This window comes from Zonotrichia albicollis, chromosome 3 (genome assembly GCF_047830755.1).
Source record: "Zonotrichia albicollis isolate bZonAlb1 chromosome 3, bZonAlb1.hap1, whole genome shotgun sequence".
Classification (NCBI taxonomy): Eukaryota; Metazoa; Chordata; class Aves; order Passeriformes; family Passerellidae; genus Zonotrichia; species Zonotrichia albicollis.
This window is the reverse complement of record NC_133821.1, coordinates 637,894-658,052: the sequence shown is the minus strand read 5'-3', so window position 1 is coordinate 658,052 and position 20,159 is coordinate 637,894. Positions and strand designations below refer to the sequence as shown.

At 67.4% G+C, this 20,159-nt stretch overlaps 1 protein-coding gene across 3 annotated transcripts; it reads left to right on the top strand.

Annotated features, from left to right (window-relative positions):
• The first annotated feature begins 1,369 nt into the window (after positions 1 to 1,369).
• DPYSL5 (dihydropyrimidinase like 5) lies at positions 1,370 to 19,017 on the top strand. Of its 3 annotated transcripts, none has more exons than XM_074536305.1 (13): positions 1,370 to 1,529; positions 6,316 to 6,580; positions 8,081 to 8,239; positions 8,737 to 8,916; positions 9,007 to 9,075; positions 9,188 to 9,232; positions 9,336 to 9,411; positions 11,085 to 11,241; positions 11,953 to 12,094; positions 13,270 to 13,412; positions 14,586 to 14,793; positions 16,765 to 16,933; positions 18,390 to 19,016. In XM_074536305.1, the coding sequence occupies exons 2-13, from the start codon at positions 6,320 to 6,322 to the stop codon at positions 18,473 to 18,475; spliced, it is 1,695 nt and encodes a 564-aa protein (XP_074392406.1). In that variant the 5' UTR covers positions 1,370 to 1,529; positions 6,316 to 6,319; the 3' UTR covers positions 18,476 to 19,016. The 3 variants fall into 3 exon arrangements, with proteins under 3 accessions (XP_074392406.1, XP_074392408.1, XP_074392407.1); XM_074536306.1 differs by lacking the exon at positions 1,370 to 1,529 and adding an exon at positions 1,612 to 1,753 and having other exon boundaries at positions 18,390 to 19,017; XM_074536307.1 differs by lacking the exon at positions 16,765 to 16,933 and having other exon boundaries at positions 18,390 to 19,017.
• Positions 19,018 to 20,159: the final 1,142 nt, after the last annotated feature.

Here is a 20,159-nt window from a genome sequence, read left to right as displayed (position 1 = left end):
CCCAAATCCCAGCAGGGCCCTGTGCAACGAACCCCAAATCCCACAGCCTGGTTACAGAGATCTCCCATCTCCATCCATCCCCACCATCCTACCCCACAACACTCCTACCCTAACAAAGCTTGGGAGGAGGGATGTGACACTGGGAGGGGATGCCAGGAATGAAGAACTCACCAGCCACGAGGGCACTGGGCAGAAACCCCAAAATGAGGAAGAAATTGATAAAAGCAGCTGGAGAAATGTGCTGAATCAGCTCCTGCAGGGCCAGATTGCCACCACTGACCCCTGAACCAGAGACCCAAAAAATCCACAGGAAGAGTAGCACTGAGCATGGGACTGATTAGCATGAGAAGCAAAGGACAAATTTAACTAATGGAAGGTAGATTACCAATTAATAAGAGAACTGTGTAACTCACATTTATTGTTAAGTAAAATCCACGTTGTTGGCTTTGGTCTCATTTGCACCTGGCAGTGCCCAAGGACAGGGTGGCACCACTGGGGTGGGATAATGGGGTGGGATAATGGGATAACAGGATAACGGGATAACGGGATAACGGGATAACGGGATGGGACAGGAAGTGGACATTAGGATGTGGATGAAGCAGGAGGTTCCCCCCAGCCCCATGACCCAGCCCCGCGTCCCCACTGCTGCCCCACAGCCAAGGGCCATATCTGTCACTCCGGGTGTCCAGTGCCACCCGCAGGGTGCCAGGCTGCCCACAGGGAGGGATGGGGCAGCACCGCTGTCCTGTCACCACACTCAGGAGCCTGAGGCCACCGAGAGGGGCTGTGCCAGGAGCTCCTGGGCGCTGCCAGGACAGCCCAGGGCTGGCAGCGGATGGGGTATGCTGGGCTGTGCTGGGCACTGCCCGGGGTTACTGGGCTGGACTGGGCTGGACTGGGCAGCACTGGGAATTTCCAGGCACTGCTTGGGGCCCAGGGGTGTCCCAGGAATGTCCCAGGAGTGTCCCGGGGCTGTCATGGGGGTCCCGAGACGGGGCCCACGGGTGCCCCGGGGGGTCCAGGGAATGTCACGGGGGTGTCGTGGGGGAGCCAGGGGTGTCCTGAAGGGTTCCCAGGGGTGTCCTGGGGGTGTCCCGAGGGTGTCACGGGGGGTCCCTGGGATGTCCCAGGCGTGTCCCGGGGCTATCCCGGGGGTGTCCCAGGGATGTCCCGGGGGTGTCACGGGGGGGTCCCAGGGATGTCCCGGGGGTGTCACGGGGGGGTCCCAGGGGTGTCACGGGGATGTCACGGGGGGTCCCGGGGTCACCGAGGGTCTCCGCGCGCGCTCCGTCACCACGGCAACAGCGCGTGCAGGTGGAGGGGGGCGGAGCCCCGAGCCTTGGCCCCGCCCCCTCCGGCTGTCAGTCAGGCCGCCCGCAGCCCACCCTGCTGGGGGCTCGGCCCCGCCCCCCGGCGCCAGAGCGGGCGGTGATTGGTGCAGGCGCGGGCAGGCCCCGCCCCCGCGGCGCAGGTTCGGGTGAGAGGCGATCGCGGCCGGAGCGGCACCGGGAGCGGCACCGGAGCGGGAGGTACCGGCGGGGCGGGCGGGGCGCAGCGGGGCCGGGCCCGACCGAACCGAACCGAACGGAACCGGATCGGAACGGATCGGGCCGGGCCGGGCTGGGCTGGGCTGGGTTGGGTTGGGGTGAGCCGGGCCGGGCCAGGCCGAGCCGCGCCGGACCGTGCTCGGCTTTTCCTTTCCCGCTCCTGCGGACCTGGCTCGTTATCGCGACGGGCTGGACAATCGCGACAGGTGCGTGCGTCTCGGCAGGCGCGAGTGAATGGACGGGCGAGGATGGAGGGGAGCGCCCGCCATCCCCGCCCGGGGCGCTCCGCGGGAATCGCCGCGCAGAGAAGCTGAGCGCGGCCGCCGCCCACCCATGGCGACACACCTGTCGCGACAGGCGATGGTGTCGCGACAGCGCGAGGGGTTCGCCCCGGCACGGTGTGATGCCGGGCACGGCTGCTGCTCCTCGGTCGGGCCCGGTCGCTCTCGGCGCCCTGTCGCGACCGGCAGCGGAGCAGCCGGTGCCGGGGCGCGGCGGAGCGGGTACCCCGGGGCGGCGGGCGGCGAGGGGCGGCGGGGGTCCCGCCGGGCCCGGCTCATTGTTCCGCCGGGTCTCCCGGGCGGCCCCGCCCCGGCTCCGAGCATCCTTTGTGCTGGGCGGCCCCGGGCTTTGTCTGCGGAGCCGCCCCGGGCCGGCCAGACCGGGACCCCCCGCGCCTCCGGACCGCGCACCGGGACCCCCGCCCGGCCCGCATCGCGCTCCGGGAGCGGACCCAGGGCAGCGGCACCGCCCCCGAGCCGCGCCCGCGCCCGGCCCAGCCCAGCGCCCGCACCGGGCCCGGCTCTCGGGGGTCCCCCGGTCCGTCCCCCCCCGTTCGGCCGCAGCCCGGTTCCGGTGCCCAACGCTCCGGCCTCTGCCGCAGTGCCCCGGGGGTCAGCGCCGGGCGGTGACGGGGCCCGGGAGCGGCGATGGGACCCCCCCGGTGTCCCCGCAGCCAGCACCGGGACCCTCCGCAGCGCCCCGAACCCGCTGGGGCGTGGCCGCGCAGTGCCCATTCCGTGCCCGTTCCGTGCCCGGCCGGGCCAAGGTGCCCGCGGGGACGAGGAGCGGCCGCAGCAGCAGCAGCAGCAGCATCCCGGCTCTGACGGAGCATCCTCCTCCTCCTCCTGCTGCCGCCATCCCCGGTCCTTCCCGGGGCGGTGGCTCGGTGACACCGCAGCTCCTCCGGCACCGGGACAGCGACACCGGATCGGAGCCGGGCAGGGCCGGGGCCGTGCTCGGTGCCCCCCCCGCCGGGGCAGCGCTCCGAGCCGTGCCCACCCAGCCGCCACCCCTGGCCAGCCACGGGCGGTGGTCGCGGTCGGTGCCAGCGGCGCGGCGGTCACCGAGGGCACCGTGACAAAGGGGAGCCCCGGGGGGGCGGGCGCAGGGTGGGGTCGGGCCCGGTGGGGTCTCGGCGGCGCAGACAAAAGCGGGGGCCGGCGGGGGCCCCCCGGGCTCGGCGCGCCGCACAATGCGGCAGCCCCGGCACAAAGGCCGGGCCCGGCGGCCGCCCCGACCCCAACAGGTGCCCCCGGCGGCCCCGCCGGGCCGGGGTCCCTTTGTCCTGCCGGGGTCACAGCTGTCCCGGCGGCACAGCTGTCCCTGCGGCCCCCGCTTTGTGCGCCGGGCTGGGCGGGGGTCCCGGGCTGCCCCCGGTGCCCCCCCGGCGCTGACGCTGCGGCTCTGCCCTGCCCGGAGCACCGGGCTCCGGCCGGTGCTGGCTGTGCCATCGCCGCAGCGCTGGCTGGAACGCGGGACACGGCCCCGGTGCCACCAGGGCTGGTGCCAGGCGGGCACCGTGGGCAGGGGGACAGCGGGACAGAGCCCCTGGGGCTGCTCGGTGTGAGCTCGGGGGTCGCTGGTGTGAGCAGTGGGAGCACTGGGTGTGACCTGGGGACAGCGAGGGGGAAATGGGAGCACTGGTGTGCCAGACAGGCCATAGTGGGTATTCAGCGCTGGGCATGGCCCTGGCGGTGCGGGGACATCAGGGCAGTGCCAGGGGTGGCTGGCACAGGGTGGCAGAGGTGCCTGGAGCAGCGGCACGAGGGCAGCGGGGTGGCAGCAGCGTGGGTGGCTCCGCACTGGCCACGGGCAGCGTGTGCAGCTGCCAGCTCCTCTCCGTGCTCCGGCCCACGCTCGTGCCCTGTGCCCTGGCAGCCCCGCACCCCCCGGGCCGTGCCTACGCCCCTCCCGCCCTCCCCGTGCCGGGGGTGTCACGGTGCCCGGTGCTGCAGCACCGCTGGCAGTCGCTCTGTGTGCTCCAGATCCGTCAGTGCAGCTCTGCTTTCATCTCGGGCTGCCACGTGCTGCCTGCTCCTTCCCTCCCTCTGCACCGTGCCATCCTCCCTGAGCCGTGCCATCCTTCCCTGAACTGTGCCACCCCTCCCTCTGCACCGTGCCACCCTCCCTGAGCCGTGCCATCCTTTCCTGAACTGTGCCACCCCTCCCTCTGCACCGTGCCATCCCTCCCTGAGCCGTGCCATCCTTCCCTGCACCGTGCCATCCCTCCCTGAGCCCCTCCTGCATCCCCTGCCCTGCCCTGAGCTGCCAGGGGCTCCCAGGGCCAGAGTGCCCTGTGGTGGCATCATGGGCACAGCTCTGCTTTCATCTCGGGCTGCCATGTGCTGCCTGCTCCATCCCTCCCTCTGCACGGTGCCACCCTCCCTGAGCCGTGCCATCCCTCCCTGAACTGTGCCACCCCTCCCTGAATCGTGCCATCCTTCCCTGAACCGTGCCATCCTTCCCTCTGCACCGTGCCACCCTCCCTGAACCGTGCCATCCTTCCCTCTGCACCGTGCCATCCCTCCCTGCACAGTGCCACCCTCCCTGCACAGTGCCACCCTCCCTGCACAGTGCCACCCCTCCCTGCCCAACTCCTGCACCCCCTACCCTGCCCTGGGCTCCCAGGGCTGGCAGTGCCATCGTGCCCCGCGGTGCCATCCTGGCACAGCTCATCCCCTCTGCTCCCACCCCACCCAGGCCGATCCGTGCCCCTGTGCCGTGCCCCTGGTATCGGTGTGGGCACTCAGAGTGGGGTGACCCCTCGTTGCTGTCACCCCCTTGTCCCCCCCAGTGCAGCTCTGTGCCCAGGTGTCCCCTGGCACAGCCCTGGTGTGGGGCAGCAGCATCCCCGTGTGCCAGGCAGAGCAGGGCGCAGTCGTGGGCATTGTGCCCAGCGTGCCACAGCGGCCTGGCACGCCGCACGGGGTCGGTGCCACCTGCCCTGGTCCCCTGGTGTCCCTGGAGCGGTGTCACAGCTGTGCATGCCGGTGACATTCCCGAGGAGGGGCCGCCTGCCCGGCCCGGCAGCTGCTGCTGCTCTGTGCGGGGTGAGGGCACCGGGCACGGCTCCAGCTGGCACCGGGGTCGCCAGGGGCAGGGGCCGGCCCAGGAGGGGCTGCTGAACCCTCCCGGTGCAGGGGGGGTGGTCCCTGGGGTCCCCCCGTCCCCTCCCTGCAGCTGTGCCAGCCCGGAATGCCCAGCTGCCAGCCCAGCCTCAGGAGCCATCTGTGCCCAGCAGGTGCTGCAGAGCCCTGGCACGGCTCGAGATGGTCCCTTCAGAGCCCTGTGCCAGTCCCAGTGCCCTCCTGAGGGGCTGTGGCAGCGCCAGACACCGCCTGGCACCCAGCAGCAGCAGCAGCCTGTGCCCCCAGCTCGGTTCTGGCTCCAGTGGGGCTGTGCCAGGGGCTGGGTGGGCACCAGGGGCGGTTCCCACAGCACTGCCCAGCGCCAGCACCGTGCCAGTCATGCCAGAGTGCCCCACGCTGCCCGTGTGGGTGCCAAGGGCTCTGCCTGGTGCAGGGGTCCCTGGTGGTCCCTACAGTGGGCACAGAGACCCACAGAGGGTCTCTCTGCAGTGAGGTCCCGGCTCTGGGGGGCTCCCAGCCCACCTGATGCCCCCCGGGTGGGCACAGCTGGCACTGCTGTCCCTGCTCTGGCGGGTCGATGGTGTTTGACCTTCACCAAAGGATTTATTGAATTTATTGATGGTGGCTGGGGGTGCCCCTCCCTGCCGGGGGCTCAGGCTGTGCGGGGGTCTCTGGCAGAGCTGGCACCTCATGGGGCACTGGGCAGAGCCCCCAGCGAGTGATGCCAGCCCTGTGCCAGTCCTGGGCACTCACAGGGACACTGTGGGCAGCGTGCCCTGCGTCTGGGGACACCCATTGGCACAGGTGGCACTGGCAGTGCAGGGTGGCACAGAGGGGCTCTGGCAGCCCTGCCCAGGTGCTGATGGGGGTGGCACTGCCAGGGATGGGCTCTGCCAGCCCTGCTCAGGTGCTGCAGGAGGCTGGCACTGGCAGTGCAGGGTGGCAGGGATGGGCAGCCCTGCTCAGGTTCTGATGGGGGTGGCACTGGCAGGGAGGGCTCTGGCAGCCCTGCTGAGGTGCAACAGAGGTTGGCACTGGCAGGGGGCAGAGATGGGCTCTGGCAGTGCAGGGTGGCACAGAGGGGCTCTGGCAGCCCTGCTCAGGATCTCCAGGGGGTTGGCACTGGTGAGGTGCAGCCCGCAGTCCCTGCAGTGGGTCCTGGGCAGGGAGGCAGTCCCAGCCCCGTGCCAGCCCCGTGCCAGCCCCGTGCCAGCCCCGTGCCAGCCCCTCCTCTGCGCGGATTTCCCGGGATAATCCATCCCCACGGCCCGTGCAGGATGCACAGCTGCGGGCTCAGCCCTGCCTGCCCCGGGGGCATCTCCGGGCGGGGTGGGCAGCGCGGTGCCCCCGTTCCCATGGGCACTCCCAGTGCTCACCCCGCTGCCCTGTGCCCGCAGCACCATGATGGCCAACGCGGCCACCATGCGGATCCTGATCAAGGGCGGCAAGGTGGTCAACGACGACTGCACGCTGGAGGCCGACGTGTACATCGAGAACGGCATCATCCAGCAGGTGGGCCGCGAGCTGATGATCCCCGGCGGCGCCAAGGTCATCGACGCCACCGGCAAGCTCGTCATCCCCGGGGGCATCGACACCAGCACCCACTTCCACCAGACCTTCATGAACGCCACCTGCGTCGATGACTTCTACCATGGCACCAAGGTAGCCCCGAGCTGTGCCCTGCCCTGCCCGGGCTGCTCCACTGTGTCCCCGTGTCCCCTCCTCCCGTGCTGGGCCGTGGCACCCTGTGCCAGCTCGGCCACCTCCCCGTGCCGGTGTCACCGTGCACCGAGTGTCACTGCTTGGGCCAGCCCAGGATTGTCCCTGCAGCTTGTCCCACTGTCCCCAGTGCCCACACAGAGCGGCCATTGTGCCAGGCCAGCCTGGCCGTGCCTGTCCCCAGGCTGTCCCCAGGCTGTCCCCAGGCTGTCCCCAGTGTCCCTGGGCAGGGGGCTCAGCGCTGTGCTGGTGCTGTTGTAGGTAAAAGTTATGTTAAATTAGGGTATAGTTCAATTATATGGCATTAATTATGTTATATTAACTGCATTATGTTAAGAGTGGGAGTCGTTATTAGAACGTTCTAGGAGAAGTGTCCGGTTTGGTGGCAGGGACCCCGTGCAATGCCCACGGGTGCCACACGCCAGCCCCGCTCCGTGTCCCTGTCACCCGCTCGTGGCAGCGCCAGGCCGGCAGCTCCTCCCAAGAGCGCCCATGGGCAAAGGAGCTTTGGGGATTAGCGGGGCAGGGTGAGCCGGGGACAGCGGCGGGGCCAGCGCGCCTGCCCTGCCGCCCACGGGAACGGGAACGGGAATGGGGGGGCACGGGCCCCAGCACACCCGGGGCTCCCTCAGCACCCCAAACCCACCCAGGGCTCCGTGCCGGGGGTCCCTGAGCACCCCAAGCCCACCCGGGTGTCCCTGAGCACCCCAAACCCACCCAGGGCTCCCTCAGCACCCCAAACCCACCCGGGGCTCCCTCAGCACCCCAAACCCAGTGCCGGGGCTGGGGGGCACAGTGGGTGCCCCGGCATGGCAGGATGGGGCTCTCCAGATGTGCCATGCGCCCAGATGTGCTGCTGCACAGGGGCAGCCATTGGCGGGGCCGGGGGGATGCGGGGGTCCCTGTCTGCAGCCAGCACCCCCCCAAGGCTGTGGGCAGTGCCCAAACGCGGCCCGGGCACACCTGGCAGCTCCCCTGGCTGTGGGCAGTGCCCAAACGCGGCCCGGGCACACCTGGCAGCTCCCCTGGCTGTGGGCAGTGCCCAAACGCGGCCCGGGCACACCTGGCAGCTCCCCTGGCTGTGGGCAGTGCCCGAACGCGGCCCGGGCACACCTGGCAGCTCCCCTGGCTGTTGGCAGTGCCCAAACGTGGCCCGGGCACACCTGGCAGCTCCCCTGGCTGCGGGCAGTGCCCAAACGCGGCCCGGGCACACCTGGCAGCTCCCCTGGCTGTGGGCAGTGCCTGAACATGGCCCGGGCACACCTGGCAGCTCCCCTGGCTGTGGGCAGTGCCCGAACATGGCCAAGGCACACCTGGCAGCTCCCCTGGCTGTGGGCAGTGCCCAAACGCGGCCCGGGCACACCTGGCAGCTCCCCTGGCTGTGGGCAGTGCCCGGGGGATGGGCCCTCACCCCCACCTGTGCCCCCTGTGCCCCCCGTGCAGGCAGCGCTGGTGGGGGGCACGACGATGATCATCGGGCACGTCCTGCCCGACAAGGACACGTCGCTGCTGGACGCCTACGAGAAATGCCGCAGCCTGGCCGACCCCAAGGTGTGCTGCGACTACGCCCTGCACATGGGCATCACCTGGTGGGCGCCCAAGGTGAGCGGGCACGGGCGGGAGCAGCTGCCGGGGTAATTCCCGGCCCCCTGATCCCATTATCCGCCCGGGGGGGGTGGGCTGAGCCCCCAGGATGCCTTTTGAGCTGCCCTGAGCCGGGCTCAGCGGGGCAGGGGCTCGGGGTGCCCCGGGACAGGGGGGTCTGTGGGGCTGAGCCCCCCTCGCTGGGGCGGGGAAGGCGGCGCTGCTGCTGCTGCTGCTGCTCCGAGCCTGGGGGGACCCCAGCCCTCAGCAGGACCCCCGTGGGGGCGGCGGGCAGGGTGGGTGAGCAGCCCCCATCCCACCCGCTCAGCGCTGCAATCCCCTCGCAGCTGCTGCAGGGGGATCAGAGCCGGCTCCCGGCTGTGCTGCACCGAGACCCCGGCCCTGACCCCGCTCCCAGCATCTGTCACTGCCCGTGTCACCCCCAAATCCCCGTGCCGTGTCCCCAGGGGCCCCCGGCGGGGTGAGCCCCCCGCCCTGAGCCCGCTGTCCCGCAGGTGAAGGCGGAGATGGAGACGCTGGTGCGGGAGAAGGGCGTGAACTCGTTCCAGATGTTCATGGCCTACAAGGAGCTGTACATGCTGCGGGACAGCGAGCTGTACCAGGTGCTGCGCGCCTGCCGCGACATCGGCGCCATCGCCCGCGTGCACGCCGAGAACGGCGAGCTGGTGGCCGAGGTGAGGGGGGCACGGGGGCAGCGGGCACCCGGCCGGGCAGCGGGGCACCCGCCCTGACCCCCTGCCCGCCCTGACCCCCCAAATCCGCAGGGAGCCAAGGAAGCGCTGGACCTGGGCATCACGGGGCCCGAGGGCATCGAGATCAGCCGGCCTGAGGAGGTGGGTGATGGCGCCGTGCCACTGGGGTGGGCTGGCACGGGCCAGGGCATCGCTGCCCGTCCCTGTGGTGCCACCGGCGTGTGTCACTGTGTCGCCATTGCTGTCCCTGCAGCTGGAGGCCGAGGCCACGCACCGTGTCATCACCATCGCCAACCGGGTGAGTGTCCGAGCGTGGGGGGCTGTCCCTGTCCTGTGGGGGTGCCCGTGTCCCCCGGGATCTGGGTGCCATGGGGACGGTGCCACTGACCCCCTGTGTGCAGACCCACTGCCCCGTGTACCTGGTGAACGTGTCCAGCATGTCTGCGGGGGACGTCATCGCCGCCGCCAAGATGCAGGGTAGGGGACACAATGGGGACACAATGGGGGGACACGGGGGGACACAGGGACACCTCCCTGCCCAGCACAGCCGTGGGCAAAGGGCACCCCTGGGGGGACAGGGCTCACACCTGGGCTGGGGGAGATGGGCCTGGAGTGTGGGGCTGCGGGCAGGTGGAGAGACACGGGCATGGGCACAGACAGACATGGGCATGGGCACTGACAGACATGGGCATGGGCACGGACAGACACATGGGCATGGGCACAGACAGACATGGGCATGGACAGACATGGGCATGGGCACAGACAGACATGGACATGGGCACAGACAGACATGGGCATGGGCACTGACAGACACATGGGCATGGGCACAGACAGACATGGGTATGGGCACAAACAGACACATGGGCATGGGCACGGACAGACACATGGGCATGGGCACAGACAGACACATGGGCATGGGCACGGACAGACATGGGCATGGGCACGGACAGACACATGGACATGGGCACAAACAGACATGGGCATGGGCACGGACAGACACATGGGCATGGGCACGGACAGACATGGGCATGGGCATGGATAGGCACATGGGCATGGGCACAGACAGGCACATGGAGAGATACGGGCACGGGCAGACGCACAGACAGACATTGGTACAGACAGACACACAGGCACAGACACACACGGGCACCCACAGACACGGATACGGACACGCACATGGGCACAGACATGGACAGACACAAGGACACAGGCACAGACAGACACACAGACAGACATGGGTACAGACATGGGTGTGGACAGACACAGGCACCCGCAGACACAGACATGGACAGACACACAGGCACAGACACACACAGGCATGGACAGACACACAGACACCCACAGACGTGGGCACAGACACACAGACACGTGCAGACATACAGACAGACACACAGGCACAGGAACTCGGGTGTGCCTGTGGGGCCGTGCCCTTGCACAGGTGAGCACGCCTGGGCCCCCAGCTCTGCTCGTACCCAGGGGACACACAGGGAACACACACACACGAGAGCACAGGGGACACATACAGGACATACAGGGGACACACATGTGAGCACACACACACGAGAGCACAGGGGACACACATGTGAGCACACACACACGAGAGCACAGGGGACACATACAGGACACACAGGGGACACATGTGAGCACACACACACGAGAGCACAGGGGACACACACAGGGGACACATGTGAGCACACAGGGGACATGCACAGGTCACATACAGGTCTCATACAGGTCACACATGTGAGCACAGACACATGGGCACACAGGGGACACGCACAGGTCACACACGGGTGACACACACCTGAGCACTCACAGGACACATGGGTCACACACCTGTGGACACATGGGACACACACAGGACATGCACAGGTCACACATGTGAGCACACAGGGGACACACAGGTCACATATGTGAGCACACACCAGACACACACAGGTCCCACAGGTCACACACCTGAGCACACGCAGAACACCGATCTGAGGACATACAGGTCACACACGGGTCCCACAGGTCACACGCATGAGCACACAGGGGACACACACAAGTCACACACAGCACACAGGGCTCCTGCCCCGCGGGTACCTCAGGCCCCGGGCAGTGCCCGGCGTGCCTGGCACAGCCCCGTGCCCACGCGTGCCTCCCCGCAGGGAAGGTGGTGTACGCAGAGACCACCACGGCGCACGCCACGCTCACCGGGCTGCACTACTACCACCAGGACTGGTTCCACGCCGCCGCCTACGTCACCGTGCCGCCGCTGCGCCTGGACACCAACACCTCGGCCTACCTCATGAGCCTGCTCGCCAAGTGAGCCTGCCCGGGGTGCCAGCCTGCCTGCCCTGGGCACCCTGAACCTGCCCCGGGTGTGCCAATCTGCCCTGGGCACCCTGAACCTGCCCTGGGCACCCTGAACCTGCCCCGGGTGTGCCAATCTGCCCTGGGCACCCTGAACCTGCCCTGGGTGTGCCGAACTGCCCTGGGCACCCTGAACCTGCCCCGGGTGTGCCAACCTGCCCCGGGCACCCTGAACCTGCCCCGGGTGTGCCAACCTGCCCCGGGTGTGCCAGTCTGCCCTGGGTGTGCCCAATCCCTGCCCTGGGTGTGCCAGTCTTCCTCGAGTGTGCTGACCTGTCCTGGGTACCCCATCCCTGCCCCAGGATGTGCCAATCTGCCCCGGGTGTGCCAACCTGCCCCGGGTGTGCTGACCTGTCCTGGGTGTGCCATCCCTGCCCCAGGCACCCCATTCCTGCCCCGGGTGCCCCTCCCTGCCCCTGGGCACCCTGTTCTCCCGGCACCCCATTCCTTGGGTGCCCCATTCCCTGGGTGCCCCATTCCTTGGACATCTTCTCCCTGGGTAGCCAAGAACTCCAGGCACCCCATGATGTGGGTGCCCCATTCCCTGGGCACCCCATGGCAGGGGTACCCCATTCCCTGGGCACCCCATGGCAGGAGTATCCCAATACCCGAGTCCCAGGCTCCCCTGGCAGTGCCAGCCCCCAGCCTGCCGTGCCCCCACAGTGACACGTTGAACGTGGTGGCCTCGGACCACCGGCCCTTCAGCACCAAGCAGAAGGCCATGGGCAAGGAGGACTTCACCAAGATCCCCCACGGCGTCAGCGGCGTGCAGGACCGCATGAACATCATCTGGGAGCGTGGCGTGGTAGGGCACTGCTGCCCGGGCACGGGCTGGGCTGGATGGGGCATCTCACCATGGGATGGGCACAGGGAGCTCCCCAGAGCTGGCCTGGGCACGGGGCTGGGGCTGGATGGGGCATCCCACCATGGGATGGGCACAAGGAGCTCCCCAGAGCTGGCCTGGGCACGGGGCTGGGGCTGGATGGGGCATCCCACCATGGGCTGTGCCCCCCTGGCATGAGGGCAAGGAGGACCCCAGAGCTGGCCTGGGCATGGGGCTGGGGGCTTACAGGGGCCCTTCTGGATGGGACATCCCACCATGGCCTGTGCCCCCCTGGCACGAGGAGCTCCTCAGAGCTGGCCTGGGCACGGGGCTGGGGATGGGGCTGGATGGGGCATCCCACCATGGGCTGTGCCCCGTTGGCACGAGGAGCTCCTCAGAGCTGGCCTGGGCACAGGGCTGGGGATGGGGCTGGGTGGGGCATCCCACCATGGGATGGGCATGAGGGTGGTGGGCATGGAGCTCCCCAGTGGGGCCTGGGCACAGGGCTGGTGCTGGGGGCTCATGGGGACCCTGCTGGATGGGGCATCCCACCATGGGCTGTGCCCCCCTGGCACAAGGGCAAGGAGCCCCCCAGAGCTGGCTAGGGCATGGGGCTGGGGGCTTACAGGGGCCCTTCTGGATGGGACATCCCACCATGGGCTGTGCCCTGTTGGCACGAGGAGCTCCTCAGAGCTGGCCTGGGCACGGGGCTCCCTGCTGGATGGGGCATCCCATCATGGGCTGTTCACCCCTGGCACCCTCAGAGCTGGCCTGGGCATGGGGCTGGAGTTCCCTGCTGGATGGGGCATCCCACCATGGGCTGTGCCCCTCTGGCACAAGGGTGGTGGGCAAGGAGCTCCCTAGAGCTGGCCTGGGCACGGAGCTGGTGCTGGATGGGGCATCTCACCATGGACTGTGCCCCCCTGGCACCCTCAGAGCTGGCCTGGGCATGGGGCTGGGGTTCCCTGCTGGATGGGGCATCCCACCATGGGCTGTGTCCCCCTGGCACAAGGGCAAGGAGCCCCCCAGAGCTGGCCTGGCGAGGATCCTGATCCCGCAGCCCACCTGGGATTTTGGGGGACCCCTGGGATTTTGGGGGCACTGGGGGTGACAGGGAGGGACACAAGCCCCAAACCCTGACCCCGCTGCGGTGCCAGGTGGGGGGCAAGATGGACGAGAACCGCTTCGTGGCCGTGACCAGCTCCAACGCCGCCAAGCTGCACAACCTGTACCCGCGCAAGGGCCGCATCATCCCTGGCGCCGACGCCGACGTCGTGGTCTGGGACCCCGAGGCCACCAAGTAGGTGCAGCCGGTGGCAGGTCCCTGCTGGGTGGTGACAGCGTGGGGAGGGGGCGGCAGTGCCCCTTTTGGGGCCCAGCAGGATCCCAGCTACACAGAACAAAAGGACAGCGCAGGGCTGGGGTGGCACCGGGTGGCACCGGGTGGCACCGGGTTCCTTTATTTGGTGTTACACTGTCACAGAACATATTTTCATTAAAATCCTTTCTTGGGATTTTTCCCTGCTGAAGCTGAGAAGTTTCAGCAACAAAATGTAAGCAATGGTTATCTGCTGCTGTGGGATGCAACAGGTGGGTCCGTGATTGGTCTCCTGGGGATGTTTGGATTTACTGACCACTCACGGCAGAGCTGCTCTCGCTCTCTGCCGAGACACAGCTCTTTGTTATTCATTCTTTTCTCTTCTTAGCTTAGCTAGCCTTCTGAGAACTCTTTCTATTCTTTTTAGTATAGTTATAATGTTATATATATACCATAAAATAATAAATCAAGCCTTCTGACCATAGAATCAACATTCTCGCCTCTCTCTTCACCTCAAAACCCTTGTGACCACGGTCACATTACACTCCCCGAGTCTCAGGGTCCCAGGCAATGAGCTGGGGGCAAACAGCAGCTTGTAAGGGGGGGTGTGACCGTGTTCACAGGGGTTTGCAGGTGAGGGAAGAGATGAGGATCTGACTCCATGTTCAGAAGGCTTGATTTATTATTTTATGATATATATTACGTTAAAACTATACTAAAAGAATAGAGGGAAAAGTCTCATCTCAGAAGGCTGGCTAAGCTGAGAATAGAATGGAACAAAAACAAAGGTCTGTGGCTCGGACAGAGAGAGAGCCAGCTCTGCAGTGACTGGTCACTAATTCCAAACTGGTCACTAATTCCAATCTACACGAGATCAATCACAGACCCACCTGTTGCATCGCACAGCAGCAGATAACCATTGCTTACATTTTGTTCCTGAGGCCTCTCAGCTTCTCAGGAGGAAAAATCCTAAAGAAAAGATTTTTCATAAAAGGTGTCTGCGACAGGGGCAGGTCTCAGGGGAGGGTACAATGATCAGCTAATCAGGAGAACTGGGGTGGAACACGAGGGCAGGGATACAAGGGAGGAAAACTGCTTGGGACAGGAGGATGGCCCCAGGCGGTGACAGCCCCGTCCCCGTGTCCCCGTGCCCAGGACGGTGTCTGCCAGCACGCAGGTGCAGGGCGGGGACATCAACCTGTACGAGAACATGCGGTGCCACGGCGTGCCGCTGGTCACCATCAGCCGCGGGCGCGTGGTCTACGAGAACGGCGTCTTCATGTGCGCCGAGGGCACCGGCAAGTTCTGCCCGCTGCGCTCCTTCCCCGACGTGGCCTACAAGAAACTCGTGCAGCGCGAGAAGGTACGGGGGGCAGGGCTGGCGGGGACAGGGCTGTGCCAGGGATGTGCCAGGGCGGTGCTAGGGCGGTGCCATGGCTGTGCTGTGGCTATGCCATGGCTGTGCCATAGTGGTGCCACATTGCTCTGTGCCAGAGCAATGCTGTGGCTGCGCTAGGGCTGTGCCAGAGTGGTGCCAGAGCAGTGCCATAGTGGTGCTGCGCCAGAGCAGTGCCATGGCTGTGCCAGAGTGGTGCCACAACTGTGCCAGAGCAGTGCCATGGCTGTGCCAGAGCAGTGCTGTGGTTGTGCCAGTGCAGTGCCATGGCCATGCCAGAACAGTGTTATGGCTGTACCAGAGCAGTGCCAGGGCTGTGCCAGAGAAATGCCATGGCTGTGCCATAGTGCTGCCATTGCTGTGCCATGGATGTGCCGTGGCTGTGCCAGAGTGGTACTGTGGCTGTGCCAGAGCAGTGCCATTGCTGTGCCCGTGCCAGAACAGTGCCATGGCTGTGCCAGTGTGGTGCCAGAGCAGTGCCATGGCCATGCCAGAACAGCACTATGGTTGTGCCAGAGCAGTGCCATGGCTGTGCCAGAGCAGTGCTGTGGTGGTGCCAGGGCTGTGCCATGGCCATGCTGGGGCCATGCCAAAGCAGTGCTGTGGCTGTGCCAGAGCAGTGCCATGGCTGTGCCATGGCTGTACTGTGCCAGAGCAATGCCGTGGCTGTGCCATAGCGGTGCCAGAGCAGTGATGGGGCTGTGCCAAAGCAGTGCCAGAGTAGTGCCAGGGCTGTTTCAGAGCGGTGCCATGCCTGTGCCAAGGCCATGCCAGAGTGGTGCTATGGCTGTGCCAAGGCCATGCCAGAGTGGTGCCAGGGCTGTGCCAGAGCATTGCCGTAGCCATGTCGTGGCTGTTGTGTGGCCATGCCAGAGCAGTGCCATGGCTGTGTCAGGGCTGTGCCAGAGCGGTGCCATGATTGTGCCATGGCCATGCCAAAGCAGTGCCGTGGCTGTGCCAGAGCAGTGCCATCACCTGTCCCGGTGGGGGACAGGGCTGCACCGTGCTGGCTGCTGGAGGGGACAGTGGCAGTGCCAGAGGAGGCTCTGTGCCAGGCGGTGCCACGCCGTGCCAGGAGCACAGAGCCGGGTCAGCGTGTGACACAGGACGCTCCCCTGGTCCTTGCCAGCACCGTGGCACTGCAGGGGACACTTGGGACACTTGTCCCCACCCGTGTGTGTCCCGTGGCCGTTCCAAGGCACCAGGGCTTGCTGTGCCCTTTGCTGGCTGTGCTGGGGCAGCCACGCAGCTCACGGTGACACCGGGACAGGGACCCGTCCCTGGGGCTGCCATGGTGACACCAGGACAGGGACCCATCCCTGGGGCTGCCATGGTGACACCGGGACAGGGACCCATCCCTGGGGCTGCCATGGTGACACCCGGGAGCTCTGGCACCCCCCGTGCCCACGCTGGGGCTGTGGGGGACAGGCTGGGCACAGCGAGATGTGATGCTGGGACATCACAGGGAAGGGGACAGCTGGGGACAGGCTGGGGACAGCGTGGGAAGGGGGCAGCTCACAGGAAGGCTTGGCCAGCACTGGGGCGCTTCTCGGGAGCTCTGGGTGGCTGGGGGGGCACAGGGCGTTGCATGGGCTTGGCTTGGCTTGATTTGGCTTTGCTTGGCTTGGCTCGGTTTGGCTCGGTTTGGCTTTGCTCGGCTCGGCTCGGCTCGGCGGGGGGACGGCGCTCGGGGCTGCTCTGCCAGGGCCCCCCACCTCCCCCTGCCCCTGCTCTGCTTTGCACCAGGATCCCCCCAGCCCCTCTCCGAGCGCCCCCTCCCCATCGCAGCCCCCTCCCCAGCCCCAGCATGGCCCGGCCCGAGCCCCCTGCCCCGCCCGGCCCTGGCACCCCTGGCACCCCTGGCACTCCTGGCACCCCGCACCCGGCCCGGCTGACGCTCTCTCCGCTCTCTCCGCTCTCTCCTCTCGCTCCCGGCAGAATTTGAAGCTGCGGGCCGTGGACCGCACCCCGTACCTGGGGGACGTGGCCGTGGTCGTGCATGCCGGCAAAAAAGAGACGGGGACGCCGCTGGCCGATACGCCCACCCGGCCGGCCACGCGACACGGGGGCATGAGGGACCTGCACGAGTCCAGCTTCAGCCTGTCCGGTAAGAGCGGGGCTGGCCCGCAGCCCTGCCCGGTGCCTCCTGCCGGGCGCTTGTCACCTCCCCGGGGTGTCCCCATTGTCCCTTGTCACCTCCCGGGTGTCCTCATTGCCCTTGTCACCTCCCCGGGGTGTCCCCAGTGCCCCTTGTCACCTCCCCGGGGTGTCCCCATTGTCCCTTGTCACCTCCCGGATGTCCCCAGTGCCACCACAGGCGTCCCCATTGCCCCTTGTCACCTCCTCCCGCGTGTCCCCAGTGCCCCCTGCCACTCCCGGGGTGTCCCCATTGTCCCTTGTCACCTCCCGGATGTCCCCAGTGCCACCACAGGTGTCCCCATTGCCCTTGTCACCCCCCGGGTGTCACCATTGCCCGCCATCACCTCCTCCCGCGTGTCCCCAGTGCCCCCTGCCACTCCTGGGGTGTCCCCATTGTCCCTTGTCACCTCCCGGATGTCCCCAGTGCCACCACAGGTGTCCCCATTGCCCCCCGTCAGCCCCCGGTGCCACCGCAGGTGTCCTGCCATCCCTCCCCTAGGGCTGTCCTGTCACCTCCCGGGTGTCCCCATCGCCCCCCACCACCCCCCAGGTGTCCCCATTGTCCCCCGCTACTCCCCAGGTGTCCCCATTGCCATCGCAGGTGTCCCTTCATCCCCCCCAGGGCTGTCCTGTCACCCCCCGGGTGTCCCCATCGCTCCCTGCCACCCCCCAGGTGTCCCCATTGTCCCCTGCCACCCCCCGTGTGTCCCCAGTGCCACCGCAGGTGTCCCGCTGTCCCTCCCTAGGGCTGTCCTGTCACCCCCTCCTCCTGCAGGCTGTCCCCACTGTCCCCCCACAAGGCACTCCCAGGGTACCCCAACATCCCCAGACCCCCTCCCCGGGCAGGGGCCATGGCAGAGCAGGGGAGGCGCCCCCAGCCCCGCAGCTGCAGCCCCCGGCCCGCGCCCCCCTCCGGGCACCGTCCGTCGTGTGGCTGCGCTGGGGGCACCGGGGCTTGGGGGGCACCGGGGCTGTGCCAGCTGGGGCAGCCCCCTCCCCGCGCTGCACTGAAGGGTCGGTACCGGGCAGCGCCACTCGGGGCTCCGCTGGCACCGGCGGTTCTGGCCCTCGGGCACGGCGTGGGCAAGGGGGGGACGACCTGAATGCCAGCGCTGGTCAGTGTTGGTCAGTGCCGGTCAGCACTGGTCAGTGTTGGTCAGTGCTGATCACTTCTGGTCCGTGTTGGTCGGTATTGGTCAGCGCTGGTCAGTGCTGGTCACTGGTGCTCAGTGTTGGTCAGTGCCGGTCAGCACTGGTCACTACTGGTCAGTACTGGTCAGTCTCATGTTGAAGCACAGCCGCGGTGCCGGGGGTCACACAGAGCCCCCCAAGTGCCGGGGGTCACACAGAGCCCCCATTCCCGGGGGTCCCGGCTCTGTCCCCACCCCCCCGAGCCCCTGTCCGAGCGTCCGTGTGTCCGGCAGGTTCTCAGATCGATGACCACGTTCCAAAACGAGCCTCGGCCCGGATTCTCGCTCCCCCCGGGGGCCGGTCGAGCGGCATCTGGTAGAGGCGGACCCGAGTCCCCCGAGTGAGGCGCCCGGGCCCGGCTCCGGCTCCGGTGCGGCGGGGCTGCCCGGCCGCGGGCCCCGCGCCGCCGCTGCCGCCGCTGCCGCCGCCGGCGGGGCCGTGCCGGGCCGGGCCGTGCCGGGCGGGGCCGGGCCGTGCCGTGCCGCGCGGGGGCCGCCGAGGGCCGGGGGCGCTGGGTGCCCCCCCCGGCCCTTTTCTGTTTGCACGTTGGATTTGGATCAGTGAATTTTTGACTTGTTTGTGCATCACGTGGAAATACTCTGAAGTGGTTTGTGTCACTAGCGTAGGGGAGACGCAGGGACCCCCCCCTTCCTGCCCCGGCCCTGGACCCCCGCCCCGAGCCTGAACCCCGTCCTGATCCCATCGGAGCCCCATCCTGATCCCATCAGAACCTGTCCTGATCCCATCAGAACCTGTCCTGAGCCCATTCCTGCCCCCTCCACCGCCACCTCTCTGCCCCCCATCCCTGAACCCCAGCCCCGAGCCTGAACCCCATCATGATCCCATCAGAACCCATCCTGATCCTATCGGAGCCCCATCCTGACCCTATCAGAACCCATCCTGATCCCATCAGAACCCATCCTGATCCTATCAGAACCCCTCCTGATCCTATCAGAACCCATCCTGATCCCATCAGAACCCATCCTGATCCCATCAGAGCCCCATCCTGATCCCATCAGAACCCATCCTGATCCTATCAGAACCCCTCCTGATCCCATCAGAACCCATCCTGATCCCATCAGAGCCCCATCCTGTTCCTATCAGAACCCATCCTGATCCCATTCCTGCCCCCTCCACCGCCACCTCTCTGTCCCCCATCCCTGAACCCCAGCCCCGAGCCTGAACCCCATCCTGATCCCATCAGAACCCATCCTGATCCTATCAGAACCCATCCTGATCCCATCAAAACCTGGTCCTGATCCCATCAGAACCCATCCTGATCCCATCAGAACCCATCCTGATCCCATCAAAACCTGGTCCTGATCCCATCAGAGCCCCATCCTGGTCCCATTCCTGCCCCCTCATCGCCACCTCTCTGCCCCCCATCCCTGACCCCCATCTCCATCCCGACCCCTTCCCAATCCCATTCCCATTTCTCTGTCCCCCATCCCTGACCCCTGCCCTCAGCCCCCCTCCCTGACCCCCACCTGCACCCCCATTTGTGCCCCCTCAAGACCCCAAAGCTCTGTCCCTGTCCCCCATCTCCATCCCAACCCCAGCCCCCCATTCCCATCCCTGACCCCCCATCTCCATCCCGATCCCATCTCCCCAGCCCCCCGTTCCCATCTCTTCTCCCCCATCCCCGACCCCCCATCTCCGTCCCTGACCCCTGACCTCAGCCCCCCTCCCTGACCCCCATTTCTGCCCCCCCAAAGCTCAGTCCCTGTCCCCATCCCCATCCCTGCCCCTCCCCGTCCCCACACTGGTCCCCTCCCAGGTCACTCCTCACTGCCAGGTGAGGTCCCGGGTCCCCTCCCATGTCCCCTCCCCTGTCACCCCCTCTGCCATATCCCCAGCCCTGCCCCCGGGTCCCTGTCCCTGCGGGGGTGTCACGGCCCCTGCCCCCCGTGTCCCCTGTCCCACCCGGGTCCCTGTCCCTGCGGGGGTGTCACAGCCCCCGTGTCCCCTGTCCATCCCCGGGTCCCTGTCCCTGCGGGGGTGTC